General features: G+C 43.5%; 1 protein-coding gene across 1 annotated transcript in view; it reads left to right on the forward strand.

The window, feature by feature from the left end:
* Window positions 1-26,955, forward strand: part of HDAC8 (histone deacetylase 8) — a gene marked incomplete in the record, with an annotated part of 1,681,410 nt that overhangs the window by 717,818 nt on the left and 936,637 nt on the right. Inside the window, 1 exon segment of the mRNA XM_044057032.1 lies at window positions 5,859-5,971. Within this exon segment, the coding sequence (XP_043912967.1) occupies window positions 5,859-5,971 (113 nt within the window).

Consider the following 26,955-nt stretch of genomic DNA (forward strand, 5'->3'; position numbering starts at 1 on the left):
ACAACTTCAGAGCAGTCTCCTGAAGGAGCTAGGAGATATCCTACAAGATCCTACAGCTGAGGGAGTTGCGAACAGGGCAGCTTCCCAGCTTGCGATCTTGACCTCCATGTAAACTCCTCCTTGAGGTTCATTTCTTATGCGGCAGATGGAGCGAGTAGGGCAGCAGGTACCGGAGTAGCTTTACGTAGACACTCCTGGATGTGCCTTTGTCAGTTTGCGGAACCCTTTAAGTCTTCATTTACCAACACCCCCTTTGATGACTTATCCTTGTTTGGGCCTCAGGTTGAAGAGACTCTCACCAGGTGTGAACAGGATGGCAAGACTCTCTCTGCCATAGGGGTCCATTTTTCCACTCCATGTAGAGTTTATCCTAAGTGTCAAAGAGTGGGAAAATGTGGTTCTGAAAATCCCAGGGATCTTCTCCTGACACATATGGTGATTTTTTCCCCCAGGGGTAGAGGGGGGAAACAACAATGGAAGATGCCGCCCTCGCTGCAGATGGGGTCCGCAACAGCAGGGTGACAGAGATACTTTCTCTGCTAGGCCCTTCCAGCACTCCTGAAGGGAGGCCCGGCTGCCCACCTCTGGAGGCAGACTCACTGTACCCAGCAGCCTGGCAATCTATCACGAGAGAAACATGGGTACTGTTGATAATATCCAGGGGCTACAAAATTCCCTTTTCTCAGTCCCCCTCAAAAGACAAACGTTCTATCCTAGATGTTCCACCCATTCTTCGGGATCATGCAATCCTAGAGGTTCAAAGATTGCTAGAAAAAAGAGCCATCCAGGAAGTCCCCGCAGACCAAATCAGATCTGGAACTTACTCAAGGTTCTTTTTAGTTCCAAAGAAGACAGGGGACTGGAGACCAATCTTGGATCTCAGCAAGCTAAACTAATCAGTAAAAAAAGACAAAGTTCCGGATGGTGACACTGCAGTCCATTCTTCCCTTCTTGGGTCAGGACTATTGGATGTGCTGCATAGATGGCCAGGATGCGTACTACCATATAAAAATGGACAGGCAATCCAGGAGATTCCTACGCTTCCAGCTGGGACCCACTCATTATAAGTTCAGGGCTCTGCCCTTTGGTCTCACTACAGCCCCCAGGGTGTTCACCAAGTGTATGGCAGTGGTCACGGCTCACCTGAGGTGTCTAGGATTCCAGGTGTTTCCATATCTAGATGACTGGCTCCTCACTGCTACTACCAAGCACATCACCTAATAAAGGCATGGGACTACACAATCCAAACTTGTTCTCAGTTAGGTATCACAGTAAACTACGAAAAGTCCGCCTTGTTGCCTTGTCAGTCTATTACCTTTATAGGGGCAGACTTGGATACAAGATGCATGATAGCAAAACTGCCTCTAGACAGGGTGTCAACCATTCGTCAACAAGTTTCCTTTCTCATAAACAAGATGAGAGTTCGGGCAAGGCAAGTCTTACAAGTACTGGGCTTAATGGCTGCAGCTATTACGGTAGTTCCTTTAGCATGCTTCAACATGCAGATTCTACAGTGGCTTCTTTTCTCTCAGTGGTCTTTCCAGGAATTGCCAGTGTCGCACATGATCTTGATCATGGAATCTTGCAAAAAGGACCTACTATGGTGGCTGGTCTCCCCCAAGGTGACTCTGGGCAGACCTTTTGTAGACCCTTATCCGGTAGCCACAGTGACCACGGATGCTTCCCAGATAGGGTGGGGGGGCATTATCTGGGACAGACTGTCCAGGAAATGTGGCAACCTCATGAGTACCATTTGCACATCAGTGTTCTAGAGATGAGAGCGGTGCTTCTGATGTTGCAAGCACTTCAAGACTCTCTACCTACAGTGACCATTGCAATCCAGATAGACAATATGTCACTGGTATGGTACATCAACAAGCAAGGCGGAACCAGATCATACCCCTTGTGTAGGGTGGCACTTCGAGTATTGCAATGGGCCATGTCTTCCCAACTTTTTCTGATTGTAGCGCACATTCCCGGAATATCCAATGTGATAGCGGACAGGCTCAGCAGGGCTTTCCTTATGCCTCACGAGTGGTCCCTGAAGCACTTGATTTTCCAAAATGGGGCCAGCCATGCTGCGATCTTTTTGCCACTCCCCTAAACAATCAATGCAGCGGCTACTTTGCCCTAGTTACCCCTCTGGGGCAGTCGCCCAGGGATGCCTCCGGGTCTACTATATTCTTTTCCACCCTTCCCTCTCATTCCAAAGGTACTTCAGAAAGCAAAGTCGTTGGGTTGCAAACTCATCCTCATTGCTCCTTACTGGCCTCGTCGGATATGGTTTCCGTTTCTTCGCCATCACCTTCAACTGGAGCCGTGGATACTTGACCCAGTTCCGGACCTCCTGACGCATCACTCTGGCGGGCTTCACCCATCCCTTCAAATGCTCAAGCTGACTGCTTGGTTACTCCACTGCCAGTCTTAGCCAGGTTCCCAAACATTTCCCCTGCTGTACAACACATACTTGTGTCCTCCCACAAGCCCACTACTAGGAGGATTTACACTAGCAAATGGAAGAGATTCTCTTACTGGGCCAGAATTAATAACATTGATCCTTTTATGGCTCCTGTTCACAAGATTCTTGACTTTCTGGCTGAAACCTTAGAAAAAGCGGCAGCTGCAGCTACTGTTAGGGTCCGACTGGCTGCCATCTCCAATTTTCATGTAGGAGACTTGGGTTCAAACTTTGTCCCATAGGTTGTGCAGAGCATTCTTATGAGGTACAACTCTTTTACGGCTCCCGGTAAGAGACCCCCCCCGGGGACCTAAACTTGGTTTTAGCTTCAATGGTTCTGCCCCCTTTTGAAGATTTTCAATGTTTAGTGTAAACTGAATATCCCATCTGTTATTGATAGATGGGATATTCGGTTTACACTAAACATTGAATATCAACAAATCATTTTTTTGGATGTAGTTGTTACTTGACAAGAAGATCATACATTGGAAACTCGGGTACATAGAAAATTTCCAAAAATACAACACTTTACTTCATGCTTCCAGTCATCATCCCCGCCACATTATCAACAACATCCCCAAGTCCCAATATTTACGTATCAAACGTATATGCTCTTCTGAACAAACTCACCAAGAGTGTCAACAAGATTTAACAAATAGGCTGATAACTAGAGGCTATAGTAAAGATCACATTTCCCAAGCTGTAACCCAGGTAAACCAAACTGAGAGATCCCAACTTTTGGCATACCAAAACAGAACTAGTCAACATATGACAAAGGAATCACAACCAGTTAGACTAGTGACAACATTTGGTAGTAACACTCCAGGATTCAGAGATATTATTAATGATCATTGGGACATTCTACTTGCACATGAACACTTGAATGGGGTACTTCAAGACAGATGTTTATTTTCTTACTGCAGAGGCAGAACCATTAACTCATATTTCACTCATTATAAATGTTACAATCCACCTGTACCTATGCAGAAAACATTATTTGGTGATGCACTAGTTGGTTGTGTCCCTTGTAGTCACTGTAGCGCATGTACACACATTTTCAAAACCAAAGAATTTACTAGCTGCAATACTTCTAAAGTGTATCAGATTAGAGTTTTTGGTAATTGCAGTAGTGACTGGATAATCTATTTAGCTACTTGTACTTGTTCATCTTTTTATGTTGGACAGATGTTAAGACCCTTCAGACACCGCATAAGCGAACATTTAAGTGAGATCAGAAATAAAAGGATTTCCAACGCCCTTTATAAGCAGACCACCACACACACAACTGCTAAATTTAATTTCACCATAATAGACAAAGTTCAAATGCACAGAACTTCCAAAGCAGGTTGGCATGACATATTAAATAATAAGAAATCCTCTTGGATTATTAGGCTAGGGGCTTTATTTAGACCTGGCCTTAATGAATTAAGTTAGATTTTGACCTGGTAGTTCTGTTTAACAATAATTCATCCATTTCAGGTGTATCTCTTTAAATATATTGATATAAAAGCAGACACTAGGATGTGCTCTAATGGAATATTTTGTTGCACTGAGGAAGGCTTGAATCTTCAGCCAAAACTGGTTTGCTTGCTATTCTACATGGAGTTGCCACAATAAAGCCTTTATTTATTTTTACCTTTTCTTTGTGCTGGATTACTTCTTCATAGTACAGATTTAATTGGTACAATCCGTGCACTCTGTCTACCTTGCGTGGTTTTTGGTTTGTCCCTTCTGCCCCCTTTTGAACCAGCAGCATCTTGCCCCTTGAAGTTTCTATCTTGGAAAACCCTCTTTTTGGTTGCTATAACCTCAGCTAGATGGGTTTCTGAATTACATGCTTTTTCTATTCGCCCGCCATATCTCGTTTTTCACAAAGATAGTCTCTCTCTAAGGACCAATCCTTCTTTCTTGCCAAAGGTTTGTTCTGAGTATAACTTAAATCATTCCATTGAGTTTCCTGTGTTCTTCCCCAATCATGGCAACAAGGCAGAGTATAGATTACACCAACTGGATGTTCATAAACAGTTAAGTTTTTATTTATACAGGACCAAAGACCTCAAAATCAGACCAATTGTTCATGTCCTTTGCTGACAATAAGCAAGGTTATCCAGTTTCTAAAGTGACAGTATCAAAATGGCTGTCAGACACAGTCAGTTATTCATATGGTTTGCGTAAAAAGACGTTTCCAGGAAGACCCAGAGGACATTCAACCAGGACCTTAGCCACCTTTGTTGCCTTCCAAGCTAAATTGCCTTTAAATTCAACCTGTGCAGTAGCAACATGGGCAAATCCTCATACCTTTATCTCTCATTACAAAGTGGATGTGGTCTCCCAGAATAGGGCATTCTTTGGTTCCACGGTCCTGAAGAGTTTGTTCCAGTGAGCCACCCGAGAACCAGGTGCTGGGGATGCACTCCCAACCAACAAGAACGAAGGCGAGATGGGACAACATAACATAAAGTTATGTACCTACCATAATGTTCCATGTTTGTTGTCCTTCATCCTGCCTTCCTTCTTGCGTCTCCCCCCTCCACTTCCCCCTTCCTGGAGGTTCGAGAGGAGTTCTTTATTGGTTACACTGGTTGAGTTTCCCACTGACATACCAGGTTGGTTAACCATACTTTGTCCTTTTTTCATTCCTTCCTACCTTGGTGTAAGAGCTTAGTAAAAATTTGTTTTTCTTACTACATATGTCTAGTGTGGGCTATTACAAATGAAATCTGGGTAGCTACCGCTAGGCATGTTGGGATAAGGGGTAGCCTCGAGCCAGTAAAAGCTCTCAAGCTATTGTATATCGGCCGAGTCGGAGCCAAGGATCAGCTCCAAACCCAACCAGCAAGAAGGAAGATGAGATGGACAACAAACATGGAACGTTATGGTAAGTACATAACTTCTTTTTAACCAATCAGTGAATTCCACAATAACATTTCTATGATGTCACTCATTTTGAAACAGGAAATGCAGTTTTTAAAAATTAAAATCAATGTAAATTTACTGTCATTTAAAAAATGCATAATGAGTTAATGAAATTAATGACAGTAAAACACTTTAATGCACTGTCTGAAAATTTGTAAATTTTTTAACTTTAAGATGCTCTTTATATTATAGTTTGTGACATTGCTGCTTATAATTATCAATTTTGAACTGTCACTGTCAGTGTTTTTAATAAAGGGCCTTCCATTCCTTGAGATGTACATACCATAGAAAACCTATAAGTTTCTCCTTTAGCATTCTTCTACATTTTAATGTCACCCAATAATATATTTGCCACATGGCTGTCTAGTTCAAGGCCATAACTTGTTTGTTACTCTGTTGCTTTGCTGTTCTTGGAGCTGAGGATTGTTGCACAGACCTCATTATTATCAGACTTTAATTTGCTCTTTGTTTTCACTTGTTTCAGAGATGAAGCTTCTGGCTTTTGTTATGTAAATGATGCAGTTTTGGGCATATTGCGACTGAGGCAGAAATATGAGCGAGTGTTGTACATAGATTTGGATCTTCACCACAGTGATGGTAAGATGACTGATGTATTTTATTTATTTATTTTACATTTGTTTACCGGGATAGTCAGACTGGATATATGTCCATTTTCAGTGGCGGCCTGGGGAGAAAAGCTCCAAAAAGACATTTAACAAACTGTTACATTTTTACAGTTTAAAACCCAAAATCAAACACAAATAAAATTATTTTTACACAGATGTAAACAAACACAAAAACAGATGCACAAATTATTACATTTTTACTTAGATGGAAGATTCTAGACAGTGTTTTTAAGAATGATAGGGTATTGAATGCCTAGTAGGCTAACCTGGTAGTAGATCCAAGGAGATCATAGGATTTATAAGTTAAGAAACAATAAAGTGTAGGCAGAAGTCCTCCATGTGCATACGAGTGATGGTTAGAGTTAGTCTGCATTAGGACAAGGACATAGTCATCGTTTTTTAAAGTACTGAATCAGACTTTTCTTGAATTGAGGTAGAGAGAGTTCAGATGCAAGATTAGCAGGAAGAGAATTACAAGTTTTGCCAACAGAGTTAGCAAATAGAGATTTACCGTCTGTGTGGTTGGATTTGAGAGTTTGAACTAGTAGTCTTTCAGATGAATGAAGTGCACTAAGGTTACTGTAGAGGGTGATGAGGTTTTTAAGTACAGGTGTATTATCTGGTTGGTACAGGATCATGTGTGCAACTATTAGTTGGTTAATCTGAAGTAGGATAGGCAGTTCAAGCCATCCTAGTAGATTTAGGTTATGACAGTGATGAGTTCTGTAGGCTGCATCGGTAGCAAATCTAGCAATGTGACTGTAGCTGCTAGAAAATTTATTAAGGTCAGTTTTGCTGAGGTTTGTAAATAGAGGGAAAGCATAGAGGAGGGTGGAGAGTACGAGCAATTACATTTCTGGCTAATGACGTTAGGAAGGGCTTGATCCTATATAGTGAGACAAGTTTTTTATTAACTGTTTTAATAGTTTTATTGATATGCAGATCAAACTTAAGGTTATTATCTATTATAACTTCTAACAGTTTGGTTGAGGAATCTAGGGAAATAATGCTGCCATTGTTGAATTTTAATGTAAAGGTTATAGGGGCAGACCTATGAGTGGGGGAGAAAAGCAGCAGTTTGTATTTTGGGATAGAATCTGCAACTCTGTAGGTGAAGTGTCGGAGTATACTAAAGTGGAGTCATCCGCATATTGAATGCGTGTTGCATTTGGGATAACCTTATAGAAATCATTGATGAAAATGGAAAATAGTGGACCTAGTATGGAGCCTTAGGGTACTCCAAGGGTGATGGGTAAAAGGGTGGATAGTTTGCTCTGTCATATGATAGCCTGTTGTCTACAACTGAGATATGATTGAAACCATTGGATGGCCTGGTCCTCTAGGGAGATGGATTTCAAAGTGTTTGAGTATTTGGTGGTTTACCATATCAAAGGCTTTTGAAAGATAGCAGAGGAACGTTTATTATTGTTTCGTGTTGGTTAATGACGTTAGAGAAGGAGAGGAGGGCTGAGGTTGTACTATGGAATGGTCTAAAGCCGTGTTGGGTGTTGCCTAGAAGATTATTATGAATAAAATAGTTCAGGGGTTGATTGTGGATGCATTTTTCCATACTTTTAGCCAAGGGTGACAGAATAGCTATGAGTCTGTAGTTTGAAAGTTCAGTAGAGCTGCCCCCTTTATGGAGTGGGATAACATGGGATATCTTCCAGACGGAGGGAATGGATGCTACAGTTATAGTTCTTTTGATCAGGATAGTAATGGGGTATGCTGTGGCATCTGCAGATTTTTGTAGATATTCTGCAGAGAGGTAGGCTCTAGTTTTTAAGTAATCTTTGGACCAAAGATGTGCAAACTGGCTTGAAGTTAAAGGGGAGTTGGGAGCAGGGTGTAGTGGCCGGAGAATATGGGCATCTAGGGGATAATTGGTTAGCTAGGTTCTGGATGGTTGTTGTAAAGAAGCTGTTAAAGGTATTGGCAATTTCTGCTGGGGGGTTTGGTTAGAATCCAAAGGGGTAGGAGTGGAGAACTGTCCTGGACTAACGAGTTTGTTTATACCTACCCAAAACTTTTGTGGCTTGTTTTGGTGTTTTTCTTGTAGATGACAGTAATAGTTTTTCTTGTCTAATATGGTGGATTTTTTTTGTTTCATTTCTTAGCTGTCTGCATCTAAGTTGATCTATGGGTTTTTTTTGTGGTCCTCGAAGTGGCTCAAGCCATATTTCTAATTAGCATTTTATGTCTGTTTTTTTTTGAGAGCCAAGGAGCAACTTTTGTTTTGGTTCTAATAGTCTGTGCTGGTGCATGGGTGTCAAGGATGGATAGGAATTTGGTATTAAAGTAATTTACTGCTTCTTCAAGTGATAATTGTTTCAGAACTGACCCAACTGCAAGATTTGAGTTCATTTTGAAAATTTGTGCAGTTGAAATTCATATTGTTCCTTGTTGTTTTAAAAATGGACTGGTTGTGTATATCAGCTTCTTGCCTGATTAAATAGGTGAGGAGGTGCTCACTTACATCATCAGGCAGGGTTCCACTCTTGTATTTGAGGGGATGGGTGTTAACAAGAATCCAATCTAGAATACTTGCTTTATTGTTGGTTTTACTGATCCTAGTGGGGGAGGATATGACCTGTGAAAATCCATAAAGATTTATGTGGTGAGTGGGGGGTTCTGAGGAACACATGTTCCAGTCTATGTTGAAGTTCCCAAGTACAGTGGTTTCTTGGGGGTAATTGCTGGATAACCAATGTAGGATATCTTCAAGGGTATTTATGTTATTGCCTGGGGGAATATGCACACAGATGAGATTTATACATTTGTTCTTATTAATGTGGTGCTTAGTGATAAGAATTTCAGCATTAACAAACAGGGACGTTTGCAGGGCATTATTGGACACTTCAAGCATGGATTTGTACAGAACAGCTACCCCACCTCCTTTTCTGTTGGTCCGCTCAAGCCTTAGGATGTTATAGCCTGGTGGTGTAACTTCACTATTTCTTTGTTAATTTTGGCTTATTATAGATAGCAGGCAACAGGTTTTAACCTGATAATTGAACCTGTAACCATTAAAAATATCTGGAAAATCTTCGATGCATTACTTTTAACCTGAATATTCTACCTACAATAAGTGCCTTTTAAGTTGAATATCGATGATGAAAGCTGTAGCAGTATAATAGTATCAGAACTTGATAACATCTGATTTGTATTAAGGTTCTTGAAGAAGTCACATTTTAAGTGTGCATGCTTATCTTTTGTTACAGTTTCATGGAATGCTTTCACCGTGTTTAACTGCTGTGTACAGGGTCACTTTTGGACAGGTATCCAAAGATTTGGTGACGCATCTCCCAAAGAAAAAAGTAGTTTCTAATGGTAATGGAGGGACTGCTGCCACCAGCTTAGCCTCTTCATTGTCCTGCATCCAGCGCCAAGAATGAAGGCGCCCTTTTGCTGGCTTTGAAGGTCTTCCAAGCATCAGACAGTTTTGCCTCCTACAGTTGTGACAGCCAAGTTTTCCTGGAGGATGTGTAAATCAGCCCAGCATCTGCAGTCCTAACTGCTGTCCAGGTTGTCTGTTTTCATTTGGGGAAGAGGTGTGGCAGAATTCTCCAGGTTCATCATGACTTGAAGAGCTATTGCAGGTGGCCTTTGGCTCTAGATGTGGTCACAGTCAGGCTACATCTTAACACTTTTAGGTCCACCTCCTCAGAGACAAACCCTTGTCTGTAGAACTCTTTGGAGAAATTCAGACTCCATTTAGTAAAGTGCCTGTAGGAATGCTCCATCCTTTGGGGTGAAGCCAGAGAATCTTTGCTGACTATTTGTGCTTCTGAAAGGGACAGGTTTCTGTCACAACAATGTTAAGCATGTCTGGTACTTAGTTATGGATGATAACCTTTTGTGAGCTTATACCCCTGCTTACTTGGGTGGTGCCACTGAAGTATATGTTAAAATTCTGAGGGTTGTATTTTAAAATGTCTTTCCTGTGATCACTGTGAAACAGTATTACCAATATGTGGGATATCCCATCTTCCTCTCACTTTGTATGTCCAATATATGCCAAAGTGCATACCAAGGCTATGTAGTACAAAAGGACATAAAGGTGCAAAGAACCACAAAACTTTCTGCTCAAACACTGAACCTGTATTTCTCTGCTGGTCTGTCAGACTGTGGTCCTTGCCATTTCCATTTGCCTAGAATAGATAAATATCCCCATTTAGGAAACATCTTCTCCTTTTTTGACTAGATTTAAACCTTTGTTATCATCCAAGAAGGGAAACTGTGATTGTAGGAGACAAGCACCTTATAAAACAACCATGCTAAATGTCTGTTTTGCCTAAGAGCCAGTTATCCTTTATAGAAATTGTTGTATTATCCAGTCCTTTGTTCCCAAGACCATCAGAATCGGGTTGTCTTCATTTAAGATTTATTTTGAGAATCTGAGACTCAAGAGCTCATGCATGTTAAAATAGATTCCGAAATTTCACAACCAGACATTCTCCATCAGCCCAAAAAGAAGCTTAAGAAGACAAGCATAGTCATCCCCTTTGGGAAAAACAAGGTGCCCACAAATTACCACATAGGTGGTAATCCATTAAGTACGGAAGAAGTAATTAGAGATTTGGGGACCAACGTAGATAGTAATCTCTCCTTTGATAATCACGTTGCCAAAGTGGTTAGAAAGACCTTCTATATAGCCCACCTTATCACGAAAGGGTTCGCATCTAGATCAAGAGAGGTCATTGTGCCCCTCTACTCATCACTCATCAGGCCCATAATTGAATACAATGCCCCTTTTGGGATGTACCTTACCCGACACCTGCAGCAACTGGAGAGACCCCAAAAGTACCTCACCAAGAGGATCATGGGCTACAATCAGATGTCCTATGCAGCTCGACTAAAGAAACTCCAGCTCTACTCAGTTGCTTACCGCCTACTCAGAGGCGATCTATGCCTGATGTACAAAGCCATGTCAAACCCAGAATTAATGGACATGCTCCACCTCAAAAAATCCAAGTCCCTTAGAGCTTACACGCTCCAGGGACCTAAACCTCAGCACAAAAATAAATTGGACATGCTGGAGGGACAGATTCATTTCCCAGAGGCTCCCCTCACTCTGGAATAGAATCCCAATTCATGTTAGACATAGCCCCTCGCTGACCCTCTTCAAGTGAAATCTGGACGCGTGTTTGGGAAATCGCAAATTCACCCCTGGGATCTCTTCTGTGTCCCTGCTAGACAGAGGCACAGTAAACTAATCTTAAAAAGGTACCTTCTGTGACCTACTTTACAGAGGCACAGTAGGCTAATCTAATAGGGAGGCGGAAGCCAAATACACTCTGGCTAGGCTTGTAAATGCCCTAGGGCAGATAGTCTAGTATCTACCTATGAACCTATGAACAAAGTCTGATGCCTCAGCTGTCCAGTCAGATCCGGATGTCTCCACTTTGTTTCCTGTTGAGTCCTTAGACAGTCTGGATGCAGCTACTCCCTTTGTTGCAACCCCCCCTCCCATCTAAGGCTGACAAAGCACTTCAGTTAGCACATTCTCACCCCAACCAATTAGACAGCTGCATTTGCTGTGAAGGGGGAACCAAGGCTGATTATTTCAGAGGTACCTGATGCCATTCCTCAAATTCTTGTTAAGAGAGGAAGTACCAGGTTCCCTCATTGAGATTGGTCATGGGTTGGAACCTCCTTTGTTTGAGCAAGTTCTCTTCTCTCAAGAAAATGCAGAAGACTAAGCATATTTATTCTGTCTGTCATGGTCCCTCAGAAGGAGTGGTATGAATGTTTTCAAGGGCTGTTTAAAAGGTTTTCTCTCTCTTAAGCCTACCCATTTCTTTGCCTATGCCATCCCTTCTTCTTTTTCCCTCTCTCGAAGAGACAGAGATATCTCTTTGAAGTAGGAAGATTCTGAGGGGATTCCCTGGCTTACTTTCCTCAGAATCACTCCCCTGAGTCTGAAGAAGAGGACACTTTGCCCCAGATTCTCCCTAGGAGATACTGTACTAAATGTAATGCAGAATTTTCAGTTGTGTTTGCCTGGGTAAATCAGCTGTCAATTAACCCATGTCTCCCTTTTTCTTTTCTGTACCCTTAGTGTAGCCACAGATGCCTTAGTTTTTGCTTGAGGGGGCTTTATAAAAATGAGTGAAAGTTCAGGGCCTGTGAAACAAACAGGAAAGATTAAAGTACATAAATGTCAAAGAAATGATGGACCTAATAAATACTCTCAAATCTCTAAATCATCTTTGGATTCCAGGCCCTCTATTGGTAATCACATACAACACCCTAGAGATGTGGTACATAAACAAATGGGGAGGAACCAAATCCCACCCCTCTTTGCAGACTAGCGATGGTAGCCTGGGATCTAGCAACTCAATGCAGTATGATTCTCCAGATTTACTTTATTCTGTCAGAGCAGAATTTAAGTAGCCTGGTGGGGGTGATGTCAGATTGAGTTGCTAGCAACTTGGCTACCACCTTTGGGAACTAGCAACTCAACACATTCTGACCTTCCAAGTTATTTACTTTCTATGGAGCTGCTAGTTCCTTGGCTGCCATCATAAGTCTGTAAAGTGGGTAACATTGGTAACCTTGGAACTTAACTAATCACCACAATCTGACCCTCCAGGCTACTTGCATTCTATCAGACAGAGTGTTATCGCAAACATGTTGTGCAGGACCAGGACAGACCATCACAGATGGAAAGTACACCCAGGGCATCTTCCAGGAATTTATCAAACTGTGAGGATCACCTCAGGTAGATGTTTGCCTTCATTCACAGCAGACAGTTAAAGAAATTCTACTCTGACTCCTTGCACAAAGGTTTGGAAAACAGATGCCTTTTCATTTCCATGGTCGAGGATGTTCCTATGTGTTTTACCACCCTTTCCTATACTAACCAGGGTTCTTTTAAAAATTCAGGAGGACACTCCAGGGATGATATTGGTAACTCCTTTATTGGACCAGGCAGTAGTGGATGTTCATTATAGTGATCACTACTGCAATAGCCTTAGCGTTATTGGTTATATCCTGCACAGGGTATAACAACTGGCTAGCTTACAAAGCTTCAAAGTTTCAAGACTACTTTCCATGCACTCAAACCACTATTCAGCTCAAGTTGAGCTGAAGAAAGAGTGGTTTGAGCAGCGTGGTTTTCATATCATTCCTGTCAACAAAGAGCGCTCCTCTTGCAGTCTTTCAATGATAAACTAATGGTTTCTGTTGCTGGGCAGATAAGTTCCCTTTCGGGTGTTAGGGGACTTCCACATTTTATTTTTAGGACATTCAATGTTTTCTGTGAAAGTATAAATATTAAGCTAGGAAAATTTGGTTTTATTGACTATTGTGACTTTTAAACAGGAACATTAACTTTTTACTTTGTGGGGAAAAAAGTAGTTACAACTAACTTCAAACTACTTTTTCCTTAGTAAAAGTTATTTTACTTTTGAGGCTGGGGAAAGTATTTAAAGTGTTTTTGTGTTTTTGATAGAAAGACTTGTTTACTGCTTACTTGTTTTACCAACTACTGCTTACAGGCTTCCCCCGTTAAAAAGGCATCTTATTTGGCTTTTCCTTGGAACAACCTGTTGGTTCCTTGGTTCTTTCTTCTTCTACCTGTCCCAAAACAAGAAAATTAATAAAATGCCTTTGCCACTACAGCAGGCTGTTTAAATGCTGCTGCCACAGATAGGAAACTTTGCTTTGGCCATTTCTGGTTCTTCAAACCATTCATCTTCTTTGGCTCCTACTGGCATAGTTCCTACTACTACTATTGTGGACTGGACACATCCTCTGCTGCTGTTGGAGTGCCCTTGGTAATGGTAAGCCACTCTTGTTAGTTCTGGGAGAAGGAGCAGGGAATTAATCTTTGGCTTCCACTAGTCATGCTTTTACAGCCAAGTAGAAGTCATCTCAACTGCTTTATCCGTTTACTATTTTTTTCCTTAACTAGTCTTTCAGCAGTGAATACCTTTTTACATTGTATAGATGTGCATAAGTAACTTAAATTTCACTTCGATACAGCTAAGCTTGTTAGAAAAGATTTTCAGTTCTTCATTTCCTTTTCTTATAAAAAATAGTAAATAAAGAACCAAAGAGACCCTTGGGTAAATGGCCCGTGATTGCATCAAGGTTTATGAAAAATATACAAGTCTTTGTCCTCTGCTCCAAGGGCATATTATGCTAGGGCATTCACTGTCTCGGAAACCTTTTCCATAATGTTACATTAGACAATCTTTGTGCAGCAGCTGTATGACTTCACTAGATAGTTTTGGTGGGGTGGAGGAATTAAGCATTATGTGATATCTAGGTATTGGTCTGTGTCCTTCCATATCACTGTTGCAGTATTCCGAATTTAAGGGATCTCCTGCCAAGGATAGCTCAACATCCAGCCAGTATATCAAAGCCTTTAGTATCTATAGACGCCGTATGTCACATGTGTGCTCCCCATGCAAGGGGTGGGTCATAAAGGTGACGTATAGATGCACATACTTCAGAAGTTCTGTGTTGGTCACAGAGACATTTTCAGATAAGTGCCATGTTGGAGTTTTTCCTTATATTTCGCTTTTATTTTTTAGGGGTATTGGTTTCATGTCATCCAGAAAGGGAAAATGTCAATGTGGGAGGCAAAATCTCCAAAAATATAGTCATGACCAGTGTCTCTTCTGTCTGGGTACTTCTCATGACCATAAGCAGTGCTCTATCTGCCAAGCGTTTGTCTTCAAGACCCTATTAAGTCACCTCTCCTCTGTGTCTTTTTATCTTGAAAATTAGCATTTTAAACTGTTGGTTCAAGGTGCTATGGCAGAGTCTTCCAGTCCTGAGGGTCAGGTGTTGGCCAAGAAAAAGGCAGGAAAAACTCAGGTCTGATATGGCTGCTGTCCAGCGTTTTCTGGACATCTCCCTTAGGGCTAGTGAAACCTAGAGGACCTTCTGGTCATTGCCTCAGATTCCTCTGTCGTGACCCCATCGGAGGCCAGCATGGATCCGACTTCTTGCATGTCCTCAGAGGCTTTCCAAACATCTGCTCCAAACGTTGAAGGGGATCCTCTGCTGATTACATCTGTGGGACCAAGGGGGATATCTCAGATCTTATTGAGGGGGAGATCCCTGCTATGCTTATAGAGTGTTGACAAGGGTCTTGACCTCCCAGGGTTTTTCATGTGGACGTCCCAAAGAAAACCAAGTGTATTTCCCCTGCAGTTAAGGATCACCAACCAGAATGACAGGATTTTACTCAGGTTATTTAACACATTAATGGCTTTAAAGCCTCCTCAAGAAGTCTCTGTGCCTGCCCCTCCCTTTAACTGAGGATTCGGAGTCGAAGGAAGAGTCACTAACATACTCTTCTTAGATCCATTCCCCCTTTAATTCAGAGGAAGATAATTCAATTAGTCCAGATTCCTCTTTTAGAGGAACTCTGCTGTTGGGACACTATTTCCTGTATGTTGGAATTTTTTAAATGGAATTGTTTTCAGGTTTCTGATATCCAGAAGAGGTATTATGAGCTCCTCCAGATGGAGTCTCCTAAGCTTCCTGCTATTCCTCTAGTTCTGGCTGCCCTCTTGGGCAGCTTTTATAGCCCCTGATTCTCATCCTCCAGCTCTTAAGAAGCCTGACGGATTTTACAAGGTGCCTGATAGTAAATTTCTGTTTAAATGCCCTTCTGCTGACCTTCTGTGCTGTTTGTCTCCTCTGACTCCTCTGATAAGTCTTCCATACTGTTGCCTTGTACCAAACAGCTTCCTTCAGACAAGGATAGTAGGGCCATGGTGAGGCTGGGCAAAAAGGTCTATACTGTTGCCACCGTATCTTTTAGGGCTGTTAATTACCAGACTCGTATGACCAGGCATGTTTTAGCCCTCCTTTCTTAAGTGATTTCTGACCTTCCTGATTCTGAGGGAAGGCTTTGGCCCTTTCCTTGTTGGGTTCTACTTCTCAAGTTGCCTGCCACTTTCTATTAAGTGTAGTTATAATGCAGCTATTGTCTCTTCCAGGGCTGCTGCGTTTGGTTCTGTTATGAGGTGTTACACTTGGCTTTGTCTTCAGACTGTACCTAATTACATTAAGGCCAAATTATTGGATTCTCCTTTGGGTAATAAAATTCTTTTTGGTACTGCTGCTGACCTTTTTAAATCTCTCCAGGATAAGGGCAAAGCCTTGCAAGAGTTGAAACATATTTTTGTTTCTCCTATTCCAAGGTTTCAGAGGAGTTATCCTTCCAAATCTGCTTTAGTTTGCAGTCAGTCTCACCCTCTACCCAAGGATAAAAAGGTTTCTAGACGTTTACCTCCTGCTAAATCCATGCAGACACCTATTTTTCAGAAACCTCTTTTTCAGGACTAGCCAGGTTCCATTTGACAATTTGCTTCCCTTTTCCTCGGCCACGTTCTTTTGTCCCTTTTTTTCTCTGTCCCTTCCAAATTGGTTAATGATCACAGCAAACATGTGGGTTCTGTCCATTGTCTGCCAGAGGTATTTCATGGCTTGGAAATCTATTCCTTCCTTTTTGGGGATCCCTGAACCTCCTTGAGAACAGCTTCCTGTCTTTTCATAGGTGCTTCATTCTCTCTTGACCCAGGGCACTATTTAGACTGTGCCACCTGCCCAGGAAGGGAAGGATTTTTAATCCAGAATGTTTCTGGTTCCCAGGAAGGACAGCACCTGAAGACAAATTCTGGACCTTTCTCAGTTTGATACCTTTCTCAAGGGTCCCTCCTTGCAGATGTTTTCTCTTCAAACTTTATTTCCTCCTCTTCTTTGTCACCAGGCCTTTCTGGTTTCTCTGGAGCTTAAGGATGTCTACTTTCATATCCTGTCCATTCCCTTTTCAGGAAAGATTTGTGTTTCTCTTTTTCTTCCTTGCATTTTCAGTTCTCTGCTTTGCTTTTTGGCGTCTCTACTGCCCCAAGGTATTCACCAAATACCTCACTCCTGTCATTAGTTTTTTTCAGGATGAGAGGGATTCAGATCTTTCCTTGTCTGGATGATGTGCTAGTTCAGGCCTTATCCTCCGAGACTTTGCTTCAGGATCTCTAGTTTACTATTTCCCTGCTGCAGAGTCTGGGATTTCACCATAAGCTTTCAAAAATCAGTCTTGACTCCTTTTCAGGGTCATGTTTTCCATGGTTGAAGGATGCACACCATCACCATACTGGCATCTCTGCTTACTCCCAAGACCCTGTCTCTGATTGGTCTTTTTCCAGTCCCTTTTTCCTCTGGATTCAGTCATGGCCAGTAACTTTCTTAGGGTTCTCGGGTTTATGGCTTCCACCATTCTCATGCTAACTTTGGCCAGGCTGCATATGAGAAAGCATCAGTGGTACCTTAAGTCAGTGTGGCTTCAATATTGTCACTCCCTGGATTACAATGCTCTTCCTTCTTGTTTCAAGCTTGAGCTTCAGTGATGGATTTATCAACTTTCTCTTATCCTGGGGTTTCCTTTCCAGACTCGAGTCCTGATTCAAAAACTCTTTACAGGTGCCTTGGACAGGTTGGGAAGCTTCATTTGGCTCTGTCAAGGTTCAGGATCTCCATCAGGCAGCATTGGTTCCCCCTTATTTCTCACTTGCCCAGGGGCAGTCGCCACAAGTTACCTCACTGAGCGGAATTCCTCACACAAGACAAGGGGTCTCTTATCCATCCTCACTTGTCCAGTCTTAACTGACACTGTGGGTGATAGAGTTCTGACCCCTTTTAGGGACCTTTTTCCTGAGGACATGCTTTGCGTCCTGTAGAGGATCTGTAAGCCCACTATCAGGAAATCATATTTGTTCAAATGGAATTTTCTGTCTGGTGTCTCTCTCGCCATAAGGACCCTCTGTCTGTGGAGGTTTCTGTGGTCCTGTCTTATTTGTGTGATCTGCTCTAGGCTGGGTTGGCATATTCCTCAGTTAAAGCTCACCTGTTAGCAGTTTCTGCTCGTCTGCAATTGCATCCCATTCTGGCCTCCACATTTGAGGTCAAACAGTTTCTTAAAGACGTTCTTCCTTTTAGGCCTCCCAGAAAACCTATTCTGCCTTTCTGCAGACTTTTGCAGTGGTTATCCTGCTACTATTAAAGAGCACAATGTGAATTCAGACCAACCTGTGGCTAACAACTTCCAAAACCAGTTATTTTCAAGTGTTCAAACTGAGATGACAAACTAAAAGTGCAAGAAATTATCAGAGAAGGCGAAACATTTTCATAGGCAGAATGTGTAGCAGGAACATATTCATATTTATTTGTTGCATCAACAGGCAGTATTTGTTGTGACAATTGCTACAAACTTACCTTCCTGCAACTTTGTTATCCTGCTACTTTACCCAAAATTCTGCATACCAGTTAGAAATCTCAAAAGCTGCTTTCATTTTGTGTATGGACTATCTGGTCCAGGGCATTTGTGTTGACAAAGTTCAGGAATCTTTGTACCTGTGTCTAAGGTTTTTATAATTCTCAGTTCATAGCGTTGTAGTCCGTCACCCATGAGTATGGTGCTGAGCTGAATGGAAAGTGATTCACATTCATTAAGTAAATGGCACAGATTTCCAGGGTTATAGAGGGAGACCTACTGTTTGCAATGATATGGTAAGGGACTTTGGTTATCTTGAGTTGTATGTGGAGGAGCTCGTGTGTAATGCTGCTTGACCAGCCTTCAGATGTGCTTGTTATTGGGTCCCTATTAGAAGACCAAAGACTCATTCAAAAGTCTTAGTCGAACTCAAAGCCTGAAACGGCAAAATATCGAAGCAGCTTTTAAGCAAATTCTTTCCCTGGGAAAGAATTCACTTGGCCGCTTCGTTACTTTGCCATTTTAGGTACTGTAGTGTGGTCTCGGAGTTGGTATATTTAAGTAGGGGAGTGTGGGGGGGCGCAGCCCTCAACTTAAATGTAATGTATAAAGTATTTTTTTTTTTTTTTTTTTTTTTTGGAACAGCGTTTTTTTTTCCCTAGGAAAAAAAATTGCTGTTCTGACAGTTCGAAATTGTAAGCTTTCACTTGCATAGGGTCAATTAATCACCGTTCGCTTTTTTAAGCATTCAGTGATCTAATATACACCCTTGTTTTTGATGCAAATTGAGACACCTCCCCCCTTTGCCCCTTTCTGTGCGGTAACTGGTCTAAATGTGTGGAAGGGATTATAGACCTGCATTTCCAGGATGCTCTCCACAGATTTAAACCATCCCCGAGATTCATGAATCTTGGGCCAGGTGCAGGCGTAGCGTCAGCGATCTAACACCAAATATGGCCACCGAGCGATTCAGGTACTAGCTGTTCCCACATGCACTATCTGTGTACGCTATGCCCGCACAGCTCCCGGCGCCTGTATGCTAATCACCCCATGTGCAGCATGCAAATGAAGGTATATAGCGATTCAGGAAGTGGTGCAGGCATAGTGTAAGCATGCAGAAATGTAAACTGAAAAAAATGGTTTACATTTTACAAACATAAAATCAGAGCCATGACAGTGGACCAAACACATGTATTATACTGTTAATATATGCCAGTGGCTAAATATGTAGCCATTGGCATAAAACAACATGCACAAAATATGAAAAAGAGCATTTAATATTATGCCCACACTAACGCGAAGTTAAAGCGCAGGGCACTGGTGCACAAAGGGGGATCACAAGGAATATATAAGAATATAGAATAAAACTGCAATGAAACACATATCAGTATTTCCCCTTAATAGTCAATGGCAGGCATGCTACACCATACTCATGGCACAAGGATTGTTAAGGGGCAGTGACAGTGTTATGCGCAGTAGCTAGGAATTAGTAGGCAATGCCATGCAAATGAGGAGTAATAGTGAATCGCAGATTTCCCGCTGGTGTAAGGATGCACAAAACAGCGTAGCATTATAACACCGAGGTGAGCCCTTCAGATAAAAATTACATCGAGAGGGGTGTGTCACCGTTGCTGTAAGCACATTGGAGCATTGCTAACCCGGTTTGCCTGTTGCTAAACAAAGCTGCAGGATAGGGGTGTGTTGAAGTAGCCATAGCTTTGCTTAGCTGAGAGCACACAAGGTAACCGAATGTGCATGTGAACGTGGATGAAAACACACTGTAAACCCGGTAAACGGCTGTGCGCGGCATGCACCAGAGTGGAAACAGGAAGGATACAGGAAAAAGATAAGGAAATGCTGCAGCATGGAAATAGGACTACAAATGAGTAATTAACACCTAGGAACCCACAGTGGGCCATTTACAACAGCTAACAAGGCTGCTAGCAGCTACCTGCAGAACAGGAAAGGGCAGGTGCCGTACTGCAAAGAAAACAGAACTGTCACAGCAGAACAAAGCAAAATTGCAGTAGATCAGCTACATAACACATTTCGCAGCACATTCCTGGGTAGGGAAAGTACAAAACAAGAAAGCCGACAGCTGGATGCATGCCTGTCAATGGGAGGGGATTTGGGACGAAAAGTGAATTAAAGGGCAACAGGTAAGTCATGGCAGGCAAGCATAATTCAACACCAAAGGCCCCACAATTGCAGTACTCACTGTAAAACCCAAAATTAAGATATTTTGCAGCTGGAATTGCACATACACACCCAATGACATCAGCAGCATCCATAGCACAATAGTATAAAGTGTGAAAGCACCTCACACACACTTGTGTATTCCCATACACTCTGCACCATTGGTGTAAACAGACAGGGAACTTTTAATATGTACATGTTAGGGGCTGCCATAGCTTTGATTCACCAGCATGTGTTGGAGACTGAAGGTGGTGTGGAGGATGATGCTGACAACCACCTCCGGCACCGGAGGAGAAGAGTGTTCAGACACAGGGTAACCTACCAGGGGCTAAATGATCTGGAATTAGTAGAGCGTTACAGGGTGGACAGGGACACCATGCTGCAACTTGTTGAGCTGTGCCGGCCATGCCTCAGAGCCAGAAGTAACAGAGGGAAACCCATCCCAGTGGACATGAAGGTATGTGCAAGCTTGAGAATATTAGCCACAGGTACCTTTCAAAAGGCCAACTGGGGATATCCTGGGGGGTCTCACAGGCATCAGCATCCAGGGTACTCTAGTTCCTGGATGCCATGTTACCACATGCCAATGAGCACATATGCTTCCCCCGAACACAGGAGGAGTTGGCCAGCAATATGCGTCTCTTCCACCATGTGGCAGAATACCTGGACGTACTGGGTGCAATAGACTGCACGCACATACAATTCAAGTCACCACCCGGTGAGCAGGGTAGGCTCTACATAAACTGCAAGGGATACTCCTCCATCAACTGCCAGGTCGTGTGCAATGCCCAGGGCATTATCATGGATGTGTGTGCTGGCAGCCCTGGAAGCTATCACGACTCCCACATCTGGCATGCCTCACAGCTGTATCAGGTATTTGCCAGGGGGGACATCCCATATGGCCACCTGGTGGGGGATGCTGGCTATGCACTGGAACCGTGGATGATGACTCCCATCAGAAATGCACACACACCCATGCAAGAACGCCATAATGAGGCAAACGCACAAACCAGAATCATCGTAGAGCATGTGTTTCGGATGCTGAAATCACTCTTTCATTGCTTGGACACAGCTGGTGGAGCATTGCAGTAATCTCCAGGCACGTGTGCCCACATCTTCATAATATGTGCCATGCTACACAGTATGATCCTGCGGAAACAGCTGCAGCAGGGACAGAATGGTGAAGGCCCTCAAAGCCCACCACCGTTGCCAAGGGCCCCACAGGCACAGAGGTACTCAGATCATGAACACCCTGAGCCAGCCCCAGTAGGCAGACGGAGGCATGTCCAGTATGCCCATGCCTTGTCAAAGAGGGAACGTATAGCGCACACACTGACAGTGTAGGCACCTATGGACTGACACCCTTCTCCACCTGCACACACAGTAAACATGGATGGCACACACACAAAATCACCTGTAAATTGTCATGTATAGGTGGTCTACTGTGTGCATCCTACATAGGCAGCCCTCAACTATTGCACACACAACCGCTATTGGCACAAGGTAAATCAACACCTGAACAGTAAATTAAGCTATCAGCATGTGCTGATACTGTATGTATAGGTTCATAGGTAAATAGGTAGGTACTTAGCTAGCTGCCCAAGGCCACTCATACGCCTAGCTGAAATGTGTCAGCTGTCACCACCCCATTGATTATCTAACTGTCCCTCTGTGGAGCAGAGCCAATTGCGGGATCCCTGGGGTGTATCCACTGTTCCCCATCCACTCTGCAAGGTTTCCCTGGAGTGTTAGTGAGGGGCTCCATATAATGTAATCAGGGATGTAGTTTCAAAGCATGGGGAGTATCTGTGACAGGAATCTGCCACTCCAGCATCTTCCAGTTATGGTTGTGGCAAGGTTTAGCTCGTTACAGTGTGTGGCTCACTGTGACATGGATTCCCATAGGTGGAGCATATCCATTAAGCCTGACTTGGACATGGCTTTGTTGGGCAGCAAAGATCATCTCTGAGTAAACGAGATGCCACTGAGTAATGCAAGAGTTCATGCAGTCTGGCAGCGTAGGACACATGTCTGAGGCCAGTAATGCTCTTGGCGAGGTATGTTCGTGGACCCTCCAGCTGTTGAATGTGTCTTCTGAGGTACATCCCAAATGGGTTATCATACTTGATGATGGGATTGATGAGTGATGAGTAAAGGGGCACAATAACCTCAATATGTCTAGATGCGAACCCTTAAGTAATCAGATGGTCTACATAGGATATCCTAATTACTTTGGAGATATGATTGTCAAAGGAGAGATCACTATCTAATGTAGTCCCCACATACCCATTGCCTCGTCTGTATTAAAGTGGCTGCCACTCGTGTTAATATGTGGGTGTTTAGTTTTCACAACATGGAATGACCATGCAGTTCGTGGCCTTTAGCTGGAGGCCATGACTGTGACACCCTGTGTTGGTCTGTGTGAGGCCCCTTGAAGGACGTCTGTGACAGCTGGACTGTCAATTATGGCTCCCAGTTTGCAGTAATCGCCAAACACGGTCTGCTGTAGTCCACCTGTGTTTGCCTGTACCTCCGAGAAGTATATGGCAAACAGTAGGGGTCCCAGGACTGAGTCCTGTGGGACAGCAGTTGTGACTGGTTAAGAGTTGGACCTGGAGGCTGCTAGGCTTACCATGTGGGTTCTGTGTGTAAGCCTGTTGGCAACCCAGCCTGTGATGTATGGGTGTATGTACTGGCTGGTGAGTTTATAAATAATACCTGAGTGGGGAATGGTGTCATAATCCTTGGTGAGGTCCAGGTAGTATGTGTGAACTACCACACCCCACACCTAAAGTCTAGGCGACTATAAAACGTCAAACAGGTTCAGTAAGCATGATCTGCACTCAGTCAAGCAGACCTGGGTTGGGTTGAGTGTCTGGAGGTTCCCATTGTATCGGTTAATGAGTTCCATGATGATGCGCTCCATAGCCTTTCAGACAAGGCTAGTCAGGCTTATAAGGCAATAGTTCCCGAGGTCCGTTGTGGCGCCAACTTTGTGGAGTGGGATAACTTGCTGTGCGCCACTCTGTAGGTATGTAGCCTGTAGAGAGGCTGGGTTTGAACAGTGTGTTTAGATGAGGGATTAGTTCATTTGGAGCTCTTGTAAGACACAGCCTGGGACACTGTCCGGTCCCATTGAGGCTGTATTTGTGGCTTTGGATAGGGCTGTTTTAACCTGTGTGTCGGTGATTGCCAGGGCCGTACATTCTTCTGATATGGTTAAGGACCGTTTAGGGGTTGAGAGTTGAGAGGGGTGTGAAGTTTGCACTGAACCTGTCTGCCAAAATGTTGGCAATATCAGTCGGTTCAGTGTATTTTGTGTCAGTCTGCACCAACTCAGAGCAGATCTGAGAGTTCCCACTTAGGTTCTTGACATAGCTAAAGAGCGCTTTGTGGTTATCTGTAGGGTCCTTGGGAAATTGTCTTTTGAAGCTAGCCTTGGATGATTTCATGAGGGATCATAGTTTCTTGCTGATACTGATCAGGGATGTCTGTCCTCCTAGGGATTTCACTCTTATCTGTACTAGTTACCTCCTACTATTGTAGAGTCTGTGTATGGCAGGGGTCCACCAAACCGGTTTCCTGTTCTTGGAGGAGTGAGTCTAGGTTTGACTTGGGATAGCACGATCCATGCATTCCTGCAGATGATCATAGAGTGCCTATTTATAGGTTTCAGCATCTAGGACAGCATTGTCCATTGGTGTGGGGGCTGTGAACCTTTCCACCTCGGGCATAAGCAATGTGAAGTCTGCTTTGGAAAAGATTTTCATGGTGGTTTCCTTGTTTGGGGTTGTGGGCGGAATGTGAATATCCAGAGTGATTAGTCTGTGGTTGACGACAGGTGTGAAACACTGGTCGTCCATGTTGGTGTTGACCAGGTCCAATATGTTGTTCCCTCTGGTGGGGGTGTAGACCAGTTGTTCCAGGGCGTTTGAGTCAAGAAATTCTAGAAAGCGCTGGGCAAGGGAGTTAGTAGTTGAGTAGTTCTCCCAGTTAATGTTTGGGTAGTTGAAATCACCCAGTATTAGGGTGTTTGGTAGGACCCGCATATTTCCCAGTGTCCCCAGAAATGCAGAATGTGGGTCCTGGGTCATGGTGGGTGATCTGTAGCCAGCTACAATTTGGATTGCAGTGTTACCCATTGTCAGTTGCACTTGGATGATCTGTGATGCATCGTGCTGCGCCACTAACCTGGAGGTGTGAGTATCCTTGATGAATATGGATACACCCCCGCCTTTTGTGTTTCAGTCCGGGTTCTGTGGCCGAAAGGTGTGGTGGTATGAGTTATAGCCTGGTGGTGCTGGGGTGCTCTCTGGAGCCTTAAACCGGGTGTCTGTTACTGCAAAGATATCGATGCTCTCCACACTGAGGAGTGCCTTGAGTGTATGCAGTTTGATGTTTAGACTTCTGGCGTTGAGTAGCAATACCCTCAGTTTCTGGTTACTTGTGCTATGTACGGTGGTGGGTTTGTCTTATGAGCCTTGCCTAAAAGTCCACCTTGCCTAATATCCACCTGTCTACTATTGTTTGCAAGCAATGACAGCTGTACATGTGTCCAAGTTCTGCAAATGTGTACTGACCCTTGTTACAGGGCTGTGCCAAATGGCTATGTGCCCACCTACATAGAGTGTATATTGACAGTAGAGACACACTGGTTGAACGTTTAGATTTGTGTAGCCTAACCTCTCATTGAAAGACTAACAGCTGCTTGGAAATATGTTGACAGTACTGGTAATGAAACAGGGTGCATATCATCTTTAACTCCAGTGTGACATCTGCAGTAGGAGTGTAAGATGTAGGAAACAGCTGCCCATGTGTAATAGCTGCTTCATAGGTGATGGCGTACACTATCTGATTATATCCTGATCATGTCAATAGTGGCAGCAGAGTCTATTGATATTTGACTCTGTGTGGGGAGTGGGTGTCTGTGCCCAACAGAGTTCATGGTTCTGCTGGGTATGTGAGTATATACCCAGACAAGGATACAGCCCTGTTCACACTTGCATCATCTGTAATCAACTATCAGGATGTGATGTGGCCCTCAGAGGGGGATTACTACTAAAGGTAGCTACCATGTTCCTGTAATAGCTAGTGTTGCCACATCCATAACACAAATATTTGCATGTGAGCATCACTGTCTAAAACATCTTCATAAGCAGTAAGTATACTAAATACAGTACGTGGTACTTATGGTGCTGAATGCTCATACAGGCATGTCCACTAGTCAGCCACTGGTGTTTACTAATGTCAACTCTGTGTATGTGGCCATCCTGGGGGAATGCAATCTCTATGCCATGTACACTGCCAAACCCACCTAACACCACACCCCACACGTTGTCTGGGATGCAGCTACAGGGGTGATCTTGGAGGCAGTCCATACTACGACTATGACTGGACTAGACAGTCAAGAGGTGTAGGTTAACACATACATCTCATCACCACAACCAATACATACCCTTACCAGAACACAGTAAGGACACACACATTCCACCAGATATTGCACACATCCACAGAGGCCTCTAAGTATCTGGCCAAGCAAGCGGCCTCCCAAGTTGGAATAGACAGACAACAGAATACAAAGACTGTACGACATAGTTTGCATAATTGTGTCACACCTCAGAGCATGTGGCCGGAAACATGGCCAACAGTGCTCATTTGTGAATGCAAACCCAAGCACTATGTTACACACCAAGCTATATGAGGGCAAACTTACTGTCAACTGCCTGTCTGCCATGATTAGCCACATACCCATACACTCAGACCACCTTTAGAACTATACACATGTCTTCGGCATATGCTATGTTGTTGTGCAGGACTTGTGATGCAGTAGCCTGGACTGCATGGAAACACGTGTAGGAATGGTCTTGTAGCCCATGCAGGTATGTCCCAAGTCCTGGGTAGCTTTCTGCCATTGGCCAGAATGATGCAGCAGTACAGGGACAAGGATTATATTCCACAATCATGAAATGTACTGGTGTAATTCAAAGAGTATCCAGCATCTCTCTGCTTGGGATAACATGTTTGACAGACCATGATGCTTTGCTAGACAGGGCCTGCACCTGTCACCCCTAAGAAACTGGATACTGGTAATGGCCCATGCTTCCCCTATAGTGGCCTCATCATGCCAGGTTCAAGTGAAAGTCCACTGATGCAACAGGGATAGCCAAGAAATAAACTGTGGGTCTTGCTACTCAATCAGGTACTCAGTATGGACTCACGGCAATCTGAAACATGGAGTACATATCTTTGCAGTGATTGAGATTTGGTTCAGCGCTTTGGAGAGCACCCCTGCATGACCATGTTATAACACATACCTCCCCTCTTGGCCAATATCCTTTATTGGAACACATGGCCACAGGTGTGTCCAACTTCCTGAGGGATATGTACACCCCCACGCAAGTTGCACTTGCACAACGTAAGATGCCTTATGCTGAGCAACTACCTTTGTGCCAAAGTGTAATCCAAATTGCACCTTGTGACAGATCATCCACCATGCCTCAGAAATCCCAACTGTCATTGTGCTG

Source organism: Protopterus annectens, chromosome 15.part0 (assembly GCF_019279795.1).
Source record: "Protopterus annectens isolate FY-2018-M chromosome 15.part0, PAN1.0, whole genome shotgun sequence".
Taxonomy (NCBI): domain Eukaryota; kingdom Metazoa; phylum Chordata; order Ceratodontiformes; family Protopteridae; genus Protopterus; species Protopterus annectens.